At 40.2% G+C, this 22,137-nt stretch overlaps 1 protein-coding gene across 2 annotated transcripts in view; it reads left to right on the top strand.

The window, feature by feature from the left end:
• The window catches only part of ANKAR (ankyrin and armadillo repeat containing), a 64,867-nt gene that overhangs the window by 32,975 nt on the left and 9,755 nt on the right, over nucleotides 1–22,137 (top strand). Inside the window, exons 13-18 of one of the 2 annotated variants that reach the window (XM_032860244.1) lie at nucleotides 4,348–4,516; nucleotides 10,637–10,878; nucleotides 11,485–11,638; nucleotides 11,723–11,884; nucleotides 17,443–17,549; nucleotides 19,261–19,383. In XM_032860244.1, coding sequence (XP_032716135.1) covers nucleotides 4,348–4,516; nucleotides 10,637–10,878; nucleotides 11,485–11,638; nucleotides 11,723–11,884; nucleotides 17,443–17,549; nucleotides 19,261–19,383 — 957 coding nt within the window. The remainder of the gene's footprint in view (nucleotides 1–4,347; nucleotides 4,517–10,636; nucleotides 10,879–11,484; nucleotides 11,639–11,722; nucleotides 11,885–17,442; nucleotides 17,550–19,260; nucleotides 19,384–22,137) is intronic. The other variant, XM_032860245.1, reaches the window with a different exon arrangement.

Genomic DNA, 22,137 nt, shown 5'->3' with positions numbered 1-22,137 from the left:
CGCACCCGCTCCCGCACCCGCACCCGCGCCCGCTCCCGAGCCCTCACCCGCATCCGCGCCCGCGCCCGCACCCACTCTCGCACCCGCTCTCGCACCCGCGCCCACGCCCGCACCCGCACCCGCTCCCGCACCCGCGCCCGCGCCCGCACCCGCTCCCGCTTCCGCACCCGCACCCGCGCCCGCTCCCGCACCGACACCCACTCCCGCGTCCGCACCCGCGCCCGCTCCCGCGCCCGCGCCCGCTCTCGCACCCGCACCTGCTCCCGCGCCCGCTCCCGCACCGACACCCACTTCCGCGTCCGCTCCCGCGCCCGCGCCCGCTCTCGCACCCGCACCCGCTCCCGCGCCCGCACCCGCTCCCGCGCCCGCTCTCTCGCCCGCACCCGCTCCCGCTCCCGCACCCGCACCCGCTCCCGCACCCGCTCCCGCGCCCGCTCCCGAGCCCTCACCCGCATCCGCGCCCGCATGCCGGGTTTGGCTAGAGCCAGAAGAACCTGGAGCTTCAGAAACGCGCCCCGACGGCAGCGGCCGGCGGGAAGGCTCTTTGGGGGGCGGGGGGGAGGCTCCTGCGCCTCCCGGGACCTCCGGCCGCGCGGAAACCCCGGGCAGCGGCGGGGGGTGGGGTGGGGGAGGAGCCGCCACCAGCTCGACGCGCTCCGGCGCGGGTGGGCGCGCAAGGGGCCCCGGGGGACCGCGTCGCATCAAAAGCACGTGTGAGGCTGTCCCCGGCGGTGACACGGGCGGCGGCCGCGACCTCCTCAGCGCCAGGGTGTGCGTGTGTCCCCGAGATTCCCCAAGACACGCGGCCGCTCGGCGAGGCCTGCTCTGGCTGGAGGATGTGGCCCGACGGTGCGCCGGGAAGTCCCCGCCGGCTGCCCCTGCCCTGCAGTGTGTCCTCAGGTAAAGCCACCTCAGTGTCTGCTCCGGTCCACGGAAGGTCTTCGTGGCTTTCTTCCCCCGACGCGTCCTCACGTGGACGGAGCTATTCCGCACGATAAAATGTGCCCTTTTTGTCAATGTACTGCCTCTGCCCTCAGTTCTGTCTGGTCCAGAATTACGCTTGTGATCTCGGTTTCCTTTGTGTTCTCATGTGTAATTCGGCTGTGCCCACTCTTTTTAACTGTTTTGAGTCATTTCCTGTTGGTCGGTTTGTTATCATTTGGAAAATGTATTAGAAATATGGATACCCTGGGCCCACCTCTAGAGTTAATCTTTATTTATTTAGAACTCAGAAATCTCCAGTTAATCTAACAATTAACCAGAGTTAGGATAAGTGTGTCCTCGTATACAGTATAGTTAATTTTTGCTTTGTCATTCACTTTTTTTGAATATGGCTCATTTACATTTATTGACATGACGTTTAATCTTAGCTAATATTATTTTTTAATCTTCTACTGTATGGTCAGTGTTTTCTTTCTCTTTTTATCTTTAAAGTCCAGGACTGACACATCAACATTAGTTACCTGTTTTTCCTAGGATCTGCTATAACTTTTCAACATGTATATTCATCTTTTATTTTTGGAATGTTTTCCTAATTCATATGTTTAAGTATTTTTTTTTTTTCTGTACTAGTCTTTTAGTCCATTCACATGAGTACTTTTTGTGGGTTTCTTAGATGGCAGATTTTATTCTAGATGTTGGGTGACAGCAGTGAGGGAAACAGACCAAACTCCAGTGTCATGGAGCTTATAGCTGGGAGTAGCAAGACAATGAACAACACAGATAAACCAAATATATAGTACGTTAGGTGAGCAGAAGTGGTGAGGAGGAAAGTAAAGCAGGGAAAGGGGAGGGGGCAGTTGGCAACTGAGTACAGACCTCAAGGAGGTAGGAGTGTGTGTCATGCTTTTCCGTCTGGGGAAGAGAACTCTAGGCAGAGGAGACAGTGCACAGTTAACGGAAGGCGGGATGTGCCTGGAATGTTCAAGGAACAGCAGGAAAGCGAAAGTAGCAGAGGGAAGGGAAAAGGGAGATGCTCAGCTGGGCGGTGGTGGACCACGTCACGTAAGGCTGTGTGGGCAACTGTGAGACACCTTAGCTTCTGTGCTGAGTATGTTAAGTCACTGAGCGATTTTGTTCTGGGAAGTTCCATGGAGAGATTTACATCACTTTACCTTCTGTTTTGAAATAGGCAGGCAAGGGTGGATGTTGCGAGACTGATTTAAAAACTATAATAGTAATCCAGATGACATGTAATGATGTCTTAGACCAGAACGATAATTGTGGAAATGATGAGAAGTGATCACATTCTGTGTTACATTTTGAAAGTTGAGTCACCAGGATGTGTGGGAAAGTTGAAAGATCTGGAGGGACCTCAAAGAGACTAAGAAAGAATGGCCAGCGAGGTAGGAGGAAGCCTGAGGAATCTGTTGTCCTATCAGCCAACTGAAGAAGGTGTTTCAAAGAGGAAAAAATGATCAATAGTGTCAAAGCTATCGTAAGGTGAAAGTCAAATACTGACCGCTGAATCCATTGGTCTGAATTAAAGGACCACCTGTCTCTGCAAACACTAATTATTTGTGTACTGTATCACCTGTTCCTGTCTCATATAGCTGTCTGTATTCTATACTCTGTAGTTGTCACTTTGTCTCTCGTCCTTGTCCACTCATCATTTCAATTTATTTCATTTTTTTTCTCAATCCTATCATGTCACTTGCTATGTTTTTCAGCATTGATTTATTTTTGTGTTGATTACAATTTGGTTTTTGTATTTCTCCACATCTTTTCTGAGCTTTTTCAGCTCTCGTTTCTTCTCCCCATCTCAAAAAAAAAAAAAAAAAAAAAAAACCTTTCCTGAGCTCTGATGTCTCTCCTGTGTATTATTGCTTGTTTTTTTTTCTTAATATTTTATTTATTTGACAGAGAGAGAGATCACAAGTAGAGAGAGAGAGAGAGAGAGAGGAGGAGGCAGGCTCCCCACCTAGCAGAGAGCCTGATGCGGGACTTGATCCCAGAACCCTGAGATCAGGACCTGAGCAGAAGGCAGAGGCTCAACCCACTGAGCCACCCAGGCAGCCCCTGCATTACTGTTTTATAGAAGCGATTGCCTCATTAAGTTTTTCAGTGACAATAATATGCCACTTTTGGTTACAATTTCATCTATTTTGTGACAATATTTTTTGATGAGCATTCTTCATCTGTCATAAGTTTTTCTATTTTTTTCTTAAATATATTTAGACAGATGCTGTTCTAGTTCCTTGATGATCATTACTCATCTTTGAATTAGGTAAGTTCTTTCTGGTCTGGCTATTTGCAGGAAGTATACATGGGAAAGAACACATATGAAGTGAATTATGAATTATGGATTATGCCACGGAGTTGCTTGCATGGATCCTTTCCGCCTTCCTTTTCCTTGAGCCAACAGAGACTGGCTCATTGTGTCTCACAATGTAGATTCCGTTTCCTCCACAATGCGGAATCTGTCTCTTCCGTCGTACCCACCACCAGATTACTTCTTCCAAACATGTCTTGTCAGTATGATTCGATGCTAATCTTTGCTTTCCTTGAAGTTTGAAATTTTTTGCTAAGTAGACCCAGGAAAGAGCCTGCCGCCATCCTGCATACCCATTCCTATTGTTTCAGACTGAGAATTGTGTGTTTCTTTTTCTGCTCCTCAAGGTAGAGGCAACTTTTTAGGAAAACTGTGCTCTGCTAGCATTTCCTGTGGACAGTGGCCATGGGCTATCTTGCTCATGTCTTCTGGTAACTCACACCTACTGTTTGTGACTCAACATTGTAGATGTCTCCTGCTTTTATTGAAAATGAGATTACATTTCTGTTGATCTTTCTTAATGCTTTTGCATTATTTCTGTTAATAGAGGGAAATGCCGTCTTTATTCCATTTAAAATTAGGAAATTATATTCACATTTAAAAATATTTTGTGTTGCACAAATATAATCACCAATTACCATTACAATGTCTGCAATGGCAAATATTTCCAAATTGGCAGTATATTCAATTAATTTTAATCAGTTGCTTTACTTTTTAGAAATTTATTAAGTGTTAGAGTGCACTTTATTTTGGTGTAGAGGAGGCTACTTTATGCTCAAACTTATATTAACTGTGATTTAATGTGACATACCGGTAGACATATTTGTTTGTGGGCATTCTCTCCTACATAAGCAGATATTTATAGTGAGAGATATTATGGACTTATGTTTTTAAATAAAAACTGAATAAATCTTATAAAATTCAATGTTTTTTTAATTAAAATTCAATCAGCCAACATACAGTACACTCTTAGTTTCAGATGCAGTGTTCAACAGTTCATTAGTTGTGTTAGTGTATACCACCAGAGCTTATCACATCACATGCCCACCAATTAATTTTTGTTCCTTTATTTTTAGAATGGAATCCCAGCTCTAATAAGTCTTTTGAGGTTAGACATAGAAAATGTGCTAATAAATGTAATGAACTGTATACGGGTGTTATGTATGGGAAATGAACAAAACCAAAGAGCAGTGAGAGACCATAAAGGCATCCGATATCTTATCACATTTCTGAGTTCTGATTCAGGTGAGCCTCAATTTCTGTTTTATTTCTAAGCGATCAGATATATGAACTGAAGCAAATACAGGTTGGACTTGTCCAGTAGGAATGCGTGTCCTAGAATGGATCTACACGTGTATAATGTAAACTAAATACCCAAAACACTCAAGTTCAAATGCTGGTTTATAAAGGAATTGACTCTCAGAGTTACGGTTTAAAAACAAAGTTTAATTAGACCTTGTTTTATAAATGGAAATACTGGCATAAATCATGAAAAGAATGCAGTTAATACGCCCAGGGACTTGAGTAGATAACTCCTTGTGTGAATGACACATATATTGGTCATTGGGAACCATTTAATAAGTTGCCACGAAAGCTTCAGATTCGCTGTTAGATATTGGAAATCGGAATTCTAGGTCATCAGGTCATTAGGCCAATTACCACATTCTGAATTACGTATTGGCACAAGAGCATCACAAGCTGTGAGGTAGCTCTAGTCTGCACTGCGGGTGGTCTCTTCCGTTCTGTAGGAATCAGCTCATTGCAGTGAGCAGACACACAACAGGGTAAGCCTCAAGTCCAGGGTTTCCCAAATTTGAGGGGATTAAAAAATGAGGGAAAGCTTGCCCGTTTTTCTTCCTCAGTTTACCATCTTTCTGTTCTAGTTTTCCAGGAATAAAGATAGAAAAATGTTAGTCGGGGTATGGATGAGGGGGTGTCTCACAGAACTTGCTCTTACGTTAGAGCTTCAGAGCTAGTAATTCCGGCCTGCTGGGCACCCTGGCTGGCTCAGTCAGTGACGTGTCTGCCTTTCACTCAGGTCATGATTCCCGGGTCCTGGGATCGAGCCTCACATCTGGCTCCTTGTTCAGTGAGGAACCTGCGTCTTCCTCTGCCTGCCACTCCCCTTGCTTGTGCTTTCTCTCTGACAAAGAAAATCTTTTAAAAAATGGTCATCTTCTAAGAACCTCTCTTGTATGGGGAAATCATTTGAAGTCCTTTCCCTTCATTAAAATTCCCAAGGTCATCTGCTCTAATTGGCCACATCAGTAACTAGGCTCCACTTTATCTTTTTTTTTTTTTTTTTTTAAGTAGGCTCCACACCCACTGTGTAGCCCAGTGCAGGGCCTGAATTCAGGACCCTGAGATCCTGAGCTGAGATCAAGAGACAGACAGTAACCAACGGAACCACCCAGGTTTCCCAACTGTATCATTTTTAAGAACAGTGTTAGAGACAATGCATAGAATCATCAAATCACTATGTTCTGTGTTATACAGCCGAAATTGATACATTGTACTGCAGTTTTAAAAAATAGCATTATAAAAACAAATTTAAAAAATAGCATTATAGCGGCACGTGGGTGGCTCAGTGGGTTAAGCATCTGCCTTCCGCTCAGGTCATGATCTCAGGGTCTGGGATCGAGCCCAACTTTGGGTGCTCTGCTCAGCGGGGAGCCTGTTTCTCCCTCTCTCTCTGCCTGAGGCTCCCCCTGCTCATCCTCTCTTCTCTCACAGAAATAAATAAATAAAATTCTTTTTTTTAAAGAAGTTTTAAAAAAGCATGAGAGAGCCAGCTTTTATGCTTATTTCAGCCATAGAATTCTTTACTTGTTTCTAATAGTTCTTTATTTTACTATTTCTGTCTTATCTCCTTAATTAAAATGTAAAGACAGAGCAGGGCATGCCTGGGTGGCTCATTTGGTTAAGCGTCTAACTCTTGATTTCAGTTCAAGCCCTAATCTTAGGGTTGTGAGATTGAGCCCAAGTCCGGCTCTGTGCTGGGTGTGAAGCTGCCTCAAGATTCTCTCCCTCTGCCTCTGCCCCTCCCCCCCTAAAAAAATGTAAAGACAGGGCTAGTTTTTCCCTATCCGTTTTCGTCCTCCAAATCCTAGATGCTAGAACAAAGCACAAATTATAGAGGCCGTTTGAACAAATACAGTAAATAAATTCATGAAAGAAAACTGTAGAAATAAATTGTTGAAATTGTTTCTTTTGGGCTCTTGCCTTATCTTATGAATGTAACTTATCCTACTCTGTGATCTATTTTATCTCCTCATTCCAAGGAAGATAATTTTGGGGGGAAAAAAGTTAATCATTTTTTCCTCTTCGTTTATAATTTATAAATGCCTCATTTATAATTTTAGTGCTTTAACAAATAATTCTCTGGGCTGTTAGCCGGGTTGTAATGTGTAGGGGTTCTAAAAGGAGTTTTATTAATTCCAGTATCTTCTTAACCGTTCTCACCCGCTCCAAGATTTCACGCATTGAGGGAAAATGGCCCCAGAGCGGAGGCACGGGCAGTTTCCTGAGGCGACGGATTCATTAGTATCTCCTCCGTCCCGCCCCTGGCTCCGGGACTTCCTGCCTTGCCGGCTTCGGTTGGGTGTCCAGCGCCCGAGCCGTCCCCCGCCGCTCGGCCCTTGCTGTGCGCCTTCCGCGGGCGCGCCGACCCGCCGCCTCGCGCCGCCTGAGTTCATCCCTGCGGCCGCCAGCGTCCCGTCCCGTGCTCGTGGCCGGCGTTCGCAGACCCCGCCGCGGAAGCACACAGCTGTACAGAAACTGGCCAAACGCTTCTCAGCTGCAAACTGTCCGCAGAACTTGGGGAGCTCGTCGTCCTTGGTCGGCTGCGCACCCGCACGGCTCGCGGCGGTGCGCTCTCCGCGCTCCCTGCGGGCCTAGGTCACGGACAGGGCCTGCAGTCAGGCCCTTGCAGAATCGGAAGACTTCGCAATTCAGTTCACAGGACTTGAGATTCAGACCATCTCCATTCCTTTTTACCTTTTTTTTTTAATATTTTATTGATTTATTTGACAGACAGAGGTCACAAGTAGGCAGAGGGGCAGGCAGAGGGAGAGGGGGAAGCAGGGTCCCTGCTGAGCAGAGAGCCCGATGCGGGGCTCGATCCCAGGACCCCGAGACCATGACCTGAGCCGAAGGCAGAGGCTCAACCCACTGAGCCACCCAGGCGCCCCAGACCATCTCCATTCTCAACTCTTCTACAGACCAACTCCATCTACACCCTTAAAGCGGGGTTCCTCAGCCTCTGTTCTCGGTCTTTGTTGTTGGTTCGTTGGTTGGTTGGTTGGTTTTTAATCTACCACAGTCTCCTAAGCAATTGTATTTACTCTTCAGAGCTTCGTTATGGTTCGGATCCGCTCTTGCTGGCTCTCTGAGTCCCTGCTTTTCCTCTAAGCATTGGAGACTGTTTGGGTTATTGAGGCGCTAAGATAGTCCCTCTCCCTTTAGAATTTGGATCCAGTTGGTAAGTAGACACAGGAGTCAAATAGATGAAAACTTCAGCCTCACTGTTGGGAAGTTTGCTTCGAGAAAAGAGAAAAAAAAATAGTGCCAAAAGAACCCAAGTCATGCGTTTGTGATGACTGATTCTCCAAAGTAAGAAATTTTGTAACTCACTATTCCTTTCTTTATTTTCTTAAAAATTTTATTTATTTATTTGACAGAGATCACAAGCAGGCAGAGTGAGAGGGAAGCAGGCTCCCCGCCGAGCAGAAAGTCCGATGCAGGGCTCGATCCCAGGACTCTGAAATCATGACCTGAGCCGAAGGCAGAGGCTTAGCCCACTGAGCCACCCAGGCGCCCCCTCACTATTCCAAAATGAGCAACACACCGAGTATAGGAATTTCCACTTTTTGGACTGACTCAGCAGTACAGGGTAAAAAAATGATCCCCCCACACTCTCTTAATTTTAGTAACCTACTGGGTTTAACATTCCAAGTATTACTAGAGTTATATAGGTAATTGCAAAGTTGATCACATTTTTGCCCTTTTAAAAATCATTCACTGGTTCTTTGTCACCTAAGATAAAGCCCAAATTTCTGTCATAGCTTATATGCCCTTCTAACCTAATCCCAAATAGAAATGACCTTCCCATCACTTCCTGTCACTCCCTCCCTTATTTTACTCTGAGTTAGTGTGGAACATATTGCTATTTCATACTTCTGGCCTTTGGCTTGTCCCATAAGGCTCAAGGACTTTGTCTTGTCAGTTCATCACTGTTTCTCTGTGCCTAAGACAGTGCCTGGCATGTAGTAGCTCCTCAATAAAGTATTTGCCGAGAAAACAAATGATTGAATGATGAAAATATTCATAATAAAAAGTTAATATATTTGGTATGTGATAGGCACACACATGCACACACACAGAGGCACACACACATGCACACACACACATGCACACACACAGAGGCACACACACACATGCACAAAAACATACACACACACAAATATGAACAATTGGCCTTAATAGAGAGAACTAACCTGAATAGTCTGGGAAGCAGCAGCACTAGGTTTCGAGTCTGCCCACTCGAATACAAAGACACCTTCTGCACAGTTTTGACTTTGGGAAACATGTGTCTTACATATTACAAAAAAGCACATTAGATCTACAAGGCTACTGGGGGGAGACTAAAATTTAAAACAAGCAGAAACAAACGAACCCAACTAGATTTCAAATGAATTACGTAAAGATTTTATTTTATTTTGTTTATTTATTAGAGAGAGAGAGAGAGGGAGAAGCAGACTCCCTGCTGAGCAGGGAGCCCAACAGGGGCCTTGATCCCAGGACCCTGAAACCAGGACCCAAGCCGAAGGCAGATGCTCAACTGGCTGAGTCACCCAGGCGCCCCACATGAAGGCTTTAAAAGAAGAAGAAAAAAATTAATAACCTGTGACTTTTGAACACAGCCCTTCACAGGCACCTGGGTGGCTCAGTCGGTTAAGCATCTGACTCTTTATCTCAGATCAGGTCTTGATCTCAGGGTCGTGAGTTCAAGCCCCACATTGGGCTCCAAGCTGGGTGTGGACCCTGCTTAAAAAAACAAAACAAAATGGGTGAACATAGCACTTCATTTATATAATCTCAGCCTAGAGGAGAAAAAAGATAACTGCAAACATATCTTGGATTTGTATTTCATAGTGATATGGGTGAAACGGCTCTGAACCTGTGTTCTGAGTATTGTAGAATTGAACAAGTGAATAAATATATTGATAGTATTGTGGTCTCGCTGTGAAAAGAAGTATACAGAATACGGGAAGGCAATGAAGAATCCTGTAGGGTTGGGCTGGAATTGGAAAATTGGAAACATACTTATCTTCCTAGTTTTGTCTGCTAGGAGAATCTAGAAGCAATGATATTTCAGTAGAAATGAACATATCTAGTACCCAAAAATCTTGATTTCTAAGTACCATTCCTCATTAAAAGAAAAGAGAATGTGAAGAAATGGTTCATTTCAGGGCAGGAGCAGAGCAGGTATGTGGTAAGTTTAAAACGTCATGACAGAAAGTAAGAAAAAGCTATAAAAAATGGACGTATATCAATTTTTGCTGAATCTTGAGGGAGTTCTTGGACTTCTGTAAATTTTCTGTAAGTTTTAAAGAGAACAAATACAACTGGTTAATAAGAATGTATGAAACTATAGATTCAACAGTATCCAAAAATATGAAATAAAAGGAGACACAGTTTTTTGCTTATCAACTTAGCTAAATGTATGTATTTATTCTTAATGCTGGTATCTCTTTATCTATACTTAAAACTGTACAGTCACATTGAAATTCTTATACTCTGATTATGGAAGGGTAAAATGCAATTATCATTTTTGGAAACTAATTTACTGTGATATATTAAATTATTCCAATAATTTAATATTACTGGGACTCTATATACTAAGGGAAAATCCAGGAAAGAAAAATAACTTTTGTGCCAAGATTTCTCCTAAATATTGTTTAACACAGTGAAAAGTTGGAAATGACATCTATTTTTTTAAAAGGTGAATGGATAAGGAAATGTAATACACTCATTAATGGAACATTTAAGAGACACTGATGCTCATAAAGAATGAGAAAATGTTTTACTGGTAAATTAAAATGTAAGGTATTGTGTTTATAGTACAACTATGTTAATATGACTGTAACACTACTTAAATATACTTTTCCTTAAAAAAGTGAAATAGACTAAAGGAAATACTTGCATTTGGGTGGTGAGAATCTGGACAATTTTATTCCTATTTTTCTTATTTTCTAAGTTTTCTATACACTCTAAGTTGGATTTTGTTAATAAGGAATCTAATGATAAGTTGCATTTTTATATTTTTAAAAGGTTTGTTTAACTGTTTCTTGAATTCATTTGAAGATGTGCTGAAGGCTGTATCTTCTGCCACAATCGCTGAGGTTGCCCGTGACAACAGGGATGTTCAGGACGCTATTGCTCTGGAGGGAGCCATTCCTCCTCTGGTGGCTCTTTTTAAAGGGAAACAACTTAGTGTCCAAGTGAAGGGAGCAATGGCTGTGGAATCACTGGCTAGTTACAACCCGTATATACAGAGAGCATTTCTGGAAAAATCATTAAGTAAATATCTTTTAAAACTCCTCAAGGTAGGAATTTTATGATAACTTGTCATTTTTCTTAGACAAAGTATTCAATACTGAATTTAGTAAAGTGAGAAGAAAACTAAATCCAACTCTTTTTTTCTTTTTTTTAAGATTTTATTTATTTGACAGAGAGAGACAGCGAGAGAGGGAACACAAGCAAGCAGAGGTAGTGGGAGAGGGAGAAGCAGGCTTCCCACTGAGCAGGGAGCCCAATGCAGGGCTTGATCCCAGGACCCTGAGATCATGACCTGAGCTGAAGGCAGACGCTTGACGACTGAGCCACCCAGGCGTCCCTAAAACGAATTCTTGAATGAACTTTTTTAAAAAGATTTTACTTATTTGTTTGTTGGTTGGTTGGCTTGTTTTAGAGAGAGTGCGCGAGCCTGTTGCGGGGGGCAGGGAAGAAGCTCAAGCGGACACCGCGCCTGGTGTGGAGCCTGACACCGGGCTCGACTCATGACCCTGAGATCATGATAGGAGCCAAAACCAAGAGTTGGACACTTACTTGACTAAGTCACCCAGGCTCCCTTAGAATGAATATTTTATAAAACATCCCTACAATGTTCAATAAAGGTGCATTGGAAGAATGGAATTTTTTTTTTTAAATAGGCGTTTCAAACAGATGTTAAGGAACAAGGAGCTGTAACCCTTTGGGCCTTGGCGGGACAAACCCTGAAACAGCAGAAGTACATGGCAGAGCAGATCGGATACAACTTTATAATAAACATGCTTTTGTCGCCGTCTGCTAAAATGCAGTACGTTGGTAAGTTATTTCCTGTGCGTAAATCCACACCACGTGGAGCAGCACCTTGAAGTAGCCGACATATTTCTTGCTTTTCTTGACCAGGAGGTGAGGCGGTCATAGCCCTAAGTAAGGACAGCAGGATGCATCAGAACCAGATCTGCGAGGGCAATGGCATCGCTCCGTTGGTTCGCTTACTGAGGATTAGTAAAATCGCGGAAGGCACACTTCTGAGTGTCATCAGAGCCGTGGGGTCCATTTGTATTGGTTTGTAAAGTTTTTCTCCATTCTTAAATTATCAGTGAGATACTTCCCTTCCTCTCTGTCCGCGCTGATAAAGCCCTAAGTCATAATCTATAAAAGGCTTATCATTGTTTTTTATTTCTCTAAGACCTCAATGAGTAAAAGTGTGGGTGGCTCAGTGGGTTGAGCCTCTGCCTTCAGCTCAGGTCATGACCTCAGGGTCCTGGGATCGAGCCCCACATCTGGCTCTCTGCTCAGCCCGGAGCCTGCTTCTCCCTCTGTTTGCCTCTCTGCCTACTTGTGATCTCTCTCTCTCTTTCAAATAAATAAATAAAATCTTTTTAAAAAAATAAAAGTGGCCAATAAGTTTAGTTGTTCCTTTCATTGTAAAGGAACTAACATTTGGGGATGTCTGTAAGAGTGTATAGAATTGTCAGTGATTGAGCTACCAAAAATAAACATTGGAGTTCTTTGCTGACCTTCATGAATGCATGAAGCTGATTGTAGACTGTTTCTTATACATAAGAAAAAAAATCTTTATGTGTAGTTGATAGTATTTCCTCAAAAAATAGTCTAGCTGAAGGAAGAATGTAGGAATTGGTTCCAAAAAGATTTTTTTTCTCCATGCTTGAAAAAGCTACTTTGCTGAAGTTCATTAAAGCTCCAAGACAGTCAGTCAGACAAAATAATGTTTCTTTTTTTAGCCAGAGCCTATGGTATAGATTATAGAGATTTCTAAAATTCTAATAGATGACAACATATATACAAAACTACCATGTGTGTGTGTGTACATGCCCGTACACAAATGCGATTTCTTCTCATTACTTCACTTTGAAGCTGTCTACAAACCATCTACATTTGCCACAGACAAGGGGATCTCCACGAGAATTGTAGAGGAAAACTCTTGATTTCAAATTTACTGGTTTAGAGTGGGTATACATACACACACACCTCCCTTTTTCTTCTTCCTCATGTTCATTTTTTCTTCTACACTCTTGAACATATGTAACATATTTAAAATAGCTGTTTTAACGTCCCTGTAATGAGTTCCGGCATCTGTAGCATTTCTGGGTCTCTACTGGCCAATATTTTTTCCTGATTATGAATCATATTTTCCTGCTTCTTTGCATGCCCAGAAAATTTTAAATGTGGGTTTTTAAAGACCTATTGAAATAGTTTACATACAATAAAATATTTATTTATTTTTAAAGATTTTATTTCAGAGAAAGAGCATGTTCGTGTAAGCGCAAGCACACGGGGGGCGGGGGCGGAGGGGGGTGCAGACTCCCTGCTGAGCAGGGAGACCCACATGGAACTTGATCCCAGGACCCTGAGTTCATGACCTGAGCTGAAGAGAGACGCTTAACCAACTGAGCCACCCAGGAGCCCCACAATAAAATATTTAAATAAAATATACAATAGAATAAAATATAAAAATACATTAAACCATACAATTTGGCGAGTTTTAACATGTGCATTCAGCTGTGACACCATCACAGTAGTCAAATAAATGAATATAGCCATCACCCCAAATGGTTTCATTGTGTGCCTTTGGAATCCCCCCTCTTTGCACTTCCATCCCCAGGGAACCACTGATGTTTTCTATCACTATAGATTAGTTTGTATTTTCTAGAATTTTCTGTAACTAGATTTTACAGCCATGCCTTTTTCTTGCTGCTTTCACTCAGCATAGCTACTTTGATATTTATGCATATGTGTTCACTGTTTTAATGCTGAGTCGTATTCCATTGTATGGTATGATGGATGATTTTATGACTTATGGTACCTGTAGTTATTATCTGCCTCCCTACATGCATACACACGCTGTTGCTGTTCCTCTGGCCGGCCTGACAAATGCACACGGACATACTATGACCCGATCCAGGCGCCCACTCATGGGCATTTAGATTGTTGCCAGTTTCCTGCTATTATACATGAAGCTGCCATGCGCATTTGTGTGTAAGTCTTTGTACAAACACAGATGTTTCCATTTCTCTTGAGTAAATACCAAAAAGGATTCCTGGGTCATTGAGTAGGTGTGTGTTTAACTTACAGAGAAACTGCCAGACTGTTTTTCAAAGTTGTGCTATTACTTTGCATTCCTACTAGCAGTGTATGAGAGTTCCAACAGCTTCACATCCTTGCCAACACTTAGTACGATGATTTTGGCCATTCGAGTGCATATGTAGTAAATCTCATTATGGTTTTAACTTGTATTTCCCTAATGATTAATGATGCAGAACATCTGTTCATGTGCTTAGTTGCTATTTGTATATCCTTTTTGGTGAAGTGTCTGTTCAGATATTTTTCCCTTATTTTTACTTTTTTCTTTTTTAAAGATTTTATTTATTTATTTGACACAGAGAGAGAGAGATCACAAGTAGGCAGAGAGGCAGGCAGAGAGAGAGAGGAGGAAGCAGACTCCCTGCTGAGCAGAGAGCCCGATGTGGGGCTTGATCCCAGGACCCCTGAGATCGTGACCTGAGCCGAAGGCAGAGACTTAACCCACTGAGCCACCCAGGCGCCCCTATTTTGCCCGTTTTTTAAATTGTGTTGTCTTATTGAATTGTAAGCATTCTTTATATATTCTAGATACAAATAATTTCTTAGATGTATATTTTGCTTATTCCCAGTCTATACTGTGTCTTTCATTTTTGTAACAGGGTCTTTTGAAGAGCAAAAGTTTTTAATTTTGATGAAGTCCAATTTATTGGTATTTTAAATTTAGTTCATAAGTTTTGTGTCCTCTTTAAGAAATCTGCCAAACTCAAGATCACAAAGGTTTTCTGTTTTTCTCTGTATTTAGACATATGATCCATTTTGAGTTAATTTTTGCATATGGCCAAGATTTTTTTTTTATATGGCTGTCCAATTGTTTCAGCTCCATTTATTGAAAAGATTATCTTTTCCTCCATTGAATTTTTCTGAGTTATTTCTGGACTTTTTATTCTGTTCTATTTACTCATTTGTCTATCTTTATGTTATACTCACTGTCTTAATTATTGAAAGTTTACAGTAAATCGTGGAGGCAGGAAGTATAAGTCCTTCAACGTTGCTATTCTTTTTCAAAGTTGTTTTGGCTACTCTAGGTCCTTTGCCATTCCATATAATTTAAAAAATCAGTCTGTCAATTTATGAAAAAGGTCTATTATTTTTATTGGAATTGCATGAAATCTATAAATAAATTTGTGGAGAACAGGCATCTCAGTAATATTAAGACTTCCAATCTATGAACTGTATGTCTCTCTACTTGTTTAAGTCTTCTTTAATATCAATCAGCAATGATTCCTAGTTTCCAATACATAATTCTTGTATATATTTTATCTTAGGTATATTTTATTTTAAAATTATGCATAATAAGTTTTGATTGAATGCTGGACATTGTGAATTGCAAACTGATAGATGCTGAATTTTTTGGTTTTCCTTTAAAGGGAGTTGGGTTTTTTCTGGCATGCAGTTATCTTACTTGGGATCAGTTTGCTCCATTTGCAGCTGGCTTTCAAGCTTTATTAGGACAATTCTAGAGCAGCTTTCACTCTGGAACTAACTTAACTCCACTATTAAGATGATATCGTTCCAAGAACTTAGTTCCTTATATAATCCCCTGAATTATGGGAATCTGAACTCTGGCCACAGAGCATAAACCATTCCTAGCGCTGAGTGAGCTCTGAGAATGGTTCAGCCTACTGCCCGTAGTGGTTCTTTTCCTAACCTAATGGAGTTTCATCCCATTATTAACATGTGAAGATTCAGTTAGAGATGGGATGGTATTCGTCTTATCATACTACCATCATCGTTATCATAATCATGATTATTTAAAAATATTCATTTTGGGGGGGACCTACATTAGCACCTTCACTCTTCAAAACCTCCCTGCTTACTCCATTTCCACTTACTCTGAGTTGAGCAATCCCTTTTCTGTGCTTCAAGTGTATTTTTTGTATCTTTGTTAAAGCACCCATTGCATGTACTGAAATGATGTATTTAAATAGTTGCTTCCCCTATAGAATATAAACACCTTGGAGGCAGAGATTCTAATTCCTCTTTTCCATTTTTTTTTTTTTTAAGTAAGCTCCATGCCCAATGTGGAGCCCAATGCAGGGCTTGAACTCATGATCCTGAGATTAAGACCTGAAGTGAGATGAAGATTCACACACTTAACTGACTGAACCACCCAGGCACCCTCTAATTTCTCTTTTTAACTCTACTTTTTACCTCAGTTCCTGATGAGTTAGGCATTCAAGACCTGCCAGCTGAATCAAGAATATTCATGTAGTCAATGTCTGTACATCCCTAGGTGGCCAGTGTGGGGGTTGGGGAGGAGGAAACAAACATGTCCTTTGTTCCTATTTCTTCCAGTTCCTTCAAACTTCCCCAGATGATAAGTGACTTCTCTCCATTGTTCAGAGAGAGGTCTGATCTTGTATTTATATTTAAGTATATAAACCTGCTGTGTATGTTGTGGTATTTGTTAGCAAAACAACAAAATTCAAATTATTTGTATATCCACTAGAGAGAGATGAGAAGTTTTTAAACTGAGATTGGCCTATAATTTAAAGTATTATGCTATAAAAGGAGACAGTGAGATTATCTTTTTAGTATGTGTATTTAAGGAATCTAGAAATTTTAACCAGGAGACTTACTCTAGTCATTTTTATAAAAATGCTTTTTTATGGAATACAATAACAACTACAAGCTTAAGTACCTTGCAAGTAATAAATCTTCAGTAAATGATAGTTTTTATATTATTATTCTTTGATAGTCTAACATTTCTCATTCCTTGGTTTTGTGACTAGAGAAAACATCCACTCTTCTAATAGTAATTTTTCCATGTTTATTCATTTTGCTTTTTAAAAAATTAATTCAGGTAAAATACTGTTGATATAGCATTTCCTTATTTTTAATTTAAATTCAATTAATTAATATATAATGTATTATTTGTTTCAGGGGGTACATGCCTGGGTCTCATTGGTCTTATATAATACCCAGTACTCATTACAAAACATACCCTCCCCAGTGTCTATCACCCAGTTACCCTATCCTCCCTCCAGCAATCCTCAGTTTGTTTCCTAAGATTAAAAGTCTCTGTGGTTTGTCCCCCTCTCTGGTTTCATCTTGTTTCATTTTTCCCTCCCTTCCCCTATGACTCTCTGCCTTGTTTCTTAATTCCACATATCAGTGAGATCATATGATAATTGTCTTTCTCTGGTTGACTTAATTCACTTAGCAAAATACCCTCTAGTTCTAGTTGCAAATGGCAAGATTTCATTTTCTGATGGCTGTGTAATATTCCATTGTATATATCTACCACATCTTCTTTAACCATTCATCTGCCAATGGACATCTGGGCTCTTTCCATAGTTAGGCTATTGTGGACATGCTGCTATAAACATTTGGGGGCAGGCTCCCCTTTGGACTACATTTGTATCTTTTTGGTAAATACCCGTAAAATATGGTGTTTCCTTTTGTAATTTATTAACCATATTATGCTAGAAAACTTAACCCAACATACCAATCTGTGTTTGACTTTATCATTTCCAAGATGGAAAGAAATATTCTTACTGATATGTATATTCTTATAGGTGTCGCCCATACAAGTAATCCTATCAGTCAACAATTTGTTGTAGAGGAAAATGCCTTTCCAGTACTTATTCAACTACTGAGAAATCACCCTTCTCCTAACATCAAGGTATATAAAAGGTTTTAAGGTTTTTTCTGATTAAGGGTTTTTTTCTGATGTAGTAAAAATTAACAGAAATAGGACTTTTTGAGAATAATTTGTATCTTTATGTAAATTCACAAGTATAATTAAAAATTTAACATTTTAAACAAAATTCTAGAAGTTTTAAATTAAAAAGTTGCTATAAAAATAGTAAATTTTATTAAAATATTACATTTTCAAATAATTAAGTCTTACGTCTTTACTCATCAAATAAGCTTTATTCCTCAGATATCTGATTATTCACAGAATTTCTTCCCTTCTTTTTTGGATATTGGTTGCTAAAACGGTGGGGATAATGAGGATGTGTGTGATTTATGTAGCGAAATTTCTCAGGTATAAGTGATTCCTATAGTATTGCACCACTAAAATAGCTTTATCTTCTACCAAGCAGTCTGTGTTGGCCAGCAACAATAGTTTTCTTATATAAATAACTGATGAGTTGTTTAAGAGTCATTCACTCTTCTATTTACTTCTAGTAAACTGCCTTTAATAAAATGATGCTCACGTCTATTCAAATCCTCTACCAAAGCTTTGGAAATTTAGGACATCTAGAGTTAGCCAGGCAGGAAATTATAAGACCAAAAAATATATTTTCTCTTCAAAATTGGGTATGAGTTCTGTCAGAAATGAGAAAACAGAAATATGTAAGTAAATACAGTATTATTTCTTTTAAGGAATGTATTATGAGAAAAGATGTTCTAAGTTATGCAGCTTTTCTGGCTATGAGAGAGAATTCTTTCATAGGAGTTGATTGGGGGGAAAAAAGGAAGGAGCCTATACTAGCAATTTTTTGGCTTGAATTATATGTAAAACCTATGCTGACTTTCAAAGTACAAATAAATTTCATACGACTATGGAAAATGCCACATAAAAATACATTTTTATTTTAAAACACGCAATTTCATGGCAAAACGGTTTACTTCAATTGCGTCCATCTGTATTTCGGTATATGTTTTCAGTGAGTTCTTTAACTTGTTAAAAACAGAACACAAATATATTCCAATACTTTTCTTCAAATATGATTCTATAGTAAACAAAGTTTTGTAATAATAATCATGCTTTTCAAATTCATAACGTTCTTCGTAGAAACGCATAACATAATACTTAAAGAACATTATCTGTCGAGTCCCAACAATAGATGAGGTTCTTTTACATCCTCTGAAAAGGCTTCAGAGTGTGCGTCAGATGACTCCCGAAATACAGTATTTCTCAGGACTGCTCCCCAGTGCTTTAATTCAGAGGTATTCCATGGAAGCCTTCCAACTCAATGGTCAGTAGCTAACAAGCGGTTCAAAACAGCTTTTATCCCCATGCCAGGAAATTAAAAAAATTTTTTTTAGATGTGGAAGGGATACAACTATGCACTTAAGATAACACCCCCTCCCATTTCTGGCTGCCTTCTCCCATGCTCCCCAGCGGAGTCATGTGGTTGTGCTGACGGCACACAGGAGGAGGATATTTTCCTAGCTGTTAAAAATTATAAGGAACCTTCCTCCAAACATTATAAATACCAACCTCTAAATATTAGAGAACTGAAAAAAATAAATGTTAGAGAACTGGAATCAATGAATCATATATTATCTTTGAATAAGTATATCTCATATGAAAGTCTGTATAATGAAATATGTCATTTGATAAACCATGAGTGAAAAATAATTTCTGAAAACCACCTATTTAGGTTGAAGTGGCATTTACCTTGGCATGCATTGTCCTAAGCAATGATCTGTTACAGAACGAATTACAAGAAAACGAAGGATTTAGGTATGCAGATGTCCTTCAACTTCTTCACTCACCAGATAAGGTAATATCTTTATAAAATGTTAGAGCTCGTGTGGAAAGGTTTTTAGACCCAATTATAAATGTTTCACAGCAATACTTAACTATATTACATAAGAAAGTAAAATCTCTTTGGTAGGTCATTAGTTTGTAATGATGAAATAATACTGTTCCATATTTTTCATAGTTGTCATATTTCTTCTTTGAAATGTAGCAATTTTATGCTCAAAGAGCAAATAAATCTTTTCCGCCCTGGATGTGTTGAAACTTTTCCCTAATTTTATGACCTTTCAACTTTCAATCATCCATTTCTTACCCAATATTCCAGAGTGGTAGCTTCTCAAACTATTTGCAGTGAAGGAAAGCTTTTCCCCAGCAATCTGTTATGGGCAGGATAATTCAAAACAAAGAAACAAAAAAACTACATCAAAAACTAATGATGTACTATATGTTGGCTAACTGACCATAATAATAAAAAATAACAAAAAAAAACACCAAAAACTTTAAATTTTGAGATAATTTTAGGTTTTCCAAAATTTTGCAAAAATAGTATGGAGTATTCTAGCATATCCTTTATCCAGCTTTCCTGGATATCAATAAGGAAATCAAGACTGATACCAAATAATTAACTCATCTGCAAATTTTATCTAGTTTTGCCAGTTTTCTCACTAATGTCCTTTTTCTCTTCCAAAATCCAATCCAGGATCTCCTATTACATCTAGCTGTTATGTCCCTTTAGTTTCCTTTAATCTGTGAAACACTGTCCTTTGTCTTTCATGATTTTTACATGTCTTCCATGATTTTGACATTTTTTGTGAGTTTACACCAGTTAGTTTGTAGAATGTCCCTCAATTTGAATTAGCTGATGTTTTCTCATGATTAAATTGAGGTGGTACATTTTGGCAAGAATACCACAGAAATGATGTGATCTTCTTCTTCTTCTTCTTTTTTTGTTAAGATTTTATTTATTTATTTGACAGAGAGAGAGAGAGAGAGAAAGAGAGATCACAAGTTGGGGGGTGGGGAAGCAGGCTCCCTGCTGAGCAGAGAGCCTGATGCGGGGCTCGATCCCAGGACCCTGAGATCATGACCTGAGCCGAAGGCAGAAGCTTAATCCCCTGAGCCACCCAGGCACCCCTAATGTGGTCTTCTTTACTCACCTGCCCAGTGCATTATTTTCGGGAGGTACATTCTACTGTTACGTCTTATAACAGGCAGTGCTAACTCTGGGTACTTGGTTAAAGTACTATCTGTCATATTTCTCCACTGTCAAGTCACTGTCTTGCCTCTTTTAATTAACAGGTTTCTTGAGGTGAGACACTTTGAGCCGATGCAAATAATTCTGTTTTGCATGCACTTTTTTTAGCATCCATGGATGCAACAATGATTACATGGTTTATTTGGCTAATGGCATTTTTTTAAAACATTCTTTTTTAAAAAAATCAAGTTTTATTTAAATTCCAGTTAGTTCATACAGTATAATATTAGTTTCAGGAGTACCATTTAATGATTCAACACTTATAAATGACACCTGGTGCTCATCACAAGTGCCTTCCTTGGTCCTGATCGCCCATTGACCCCATCCTCCTATCCCCTGCCCTCTGGCAACCACCAGTTTGTTCTCTCTAGTTGAAAGTCTGCTTCATGGTTTTCTTCTTTTCCCCCACTTCCCCTGTTTGTTTTGTTTCTTAAATTCCACATATGAGTGAAATAATATGGTATTTATCTTTCTCTGACTTACTTCACTTAGCATAATACACTCTAGCTCCAACCACGATTGCAAATGGCAAGATTTCATTTTTTATGGCCGAATAATAGTCCACTGTAAATATATACCATATCTTCTTCATCCATTCATCAGTTAATGGACATCTGAGCTCTTTCCATAATTTGGTGATTGTTGATAATGCTGCTATAAACATCTTTGTATATTTATTAATTAGTATTTAACTATAAGGAAGAGCTGTTCCTTTTATTTATTTTTTATTTAAGATTTTTATTTATTTATTTGTCAGAGAGAGAGCATGCACAAGCAGGGGGAGTGGCTGGCAGAGGGGGAAGCAGGCTCCCTGCTGAGCTAGGAGCCCAATGCTGGGCTTGATCCCAGGACCGTGGGGTCACGCATGACCTGAGCTGAAGGCAGAGGCTTAATGGACTGAGCCACCCAGGAGTCCCAAAGCTATTCCTTTTAGATGCTAATTCCCAGTTTCTGTAATCCTGTTGTCAACCATTTTGTGGGCTATCACTGGTCCATGGGCCACACTTTGAACAGCACCAACCCCAGAGAATTTTGAGAACTTTTGTTGTCTGCAGTGCATTTAGCAATCAGGGAAGAAAATTGCCAACTATCTCTGTCAGTTTGGTTCTGGGGGATTTGGGAGGAATAAAGGAGGGCTAAAAGAGGAGAAATGAACTCACTGCATTATTATTTTTTTAATGAAGAATTGTATTCTACTGTAGTATATGAAAAATGGCAATGGGCTGCTGGAATAATACGAGCAGTGTGCAAGGGGACTGAATTTGGATCTACCTAAGCCACCTTTCTTCTCTCTGTTCATTTCACATTTTATTCTCATCACCCTATTCCTCAGGGACACCCTTCTCCTTTTTCTTGACTAATTATTCTCCTCCGAATCATTCCCCTTTCCTTCCCAGCCTGCTCCCACCTGCTTCACTTACTGGACCCTATTTTGTGAATTCCTAAAAATACCCTTTTTCTTCCCTTATGGCCAGGTGGCTCCTTATGTGTACATAATTTTTTTATGGAACATTTCAAACA

The sequence above is a fragment of the Lontra canadensis genome, unplaced genomic scaffold, assembly GCF_010015895.1.
Source record: "Lontra canadensis isolate GAN:19392208 unplaced genomic scaffold, GSC_riverotter_1.0 scaffold18, whole genome shotgun sequence".
In the NCBI taxonomy this organism is placed as follows: domain Eukaryota; kingdom Metazoa; phylum Chordata; class Mammalia; order Carnivora; family Mustelidae; genus Lontra; species Lontra canadensis.
Note: the sequence above shows the minus strand (reverse complement) of the source record. Positions and strands in the feature narration are given on the sequence as shown.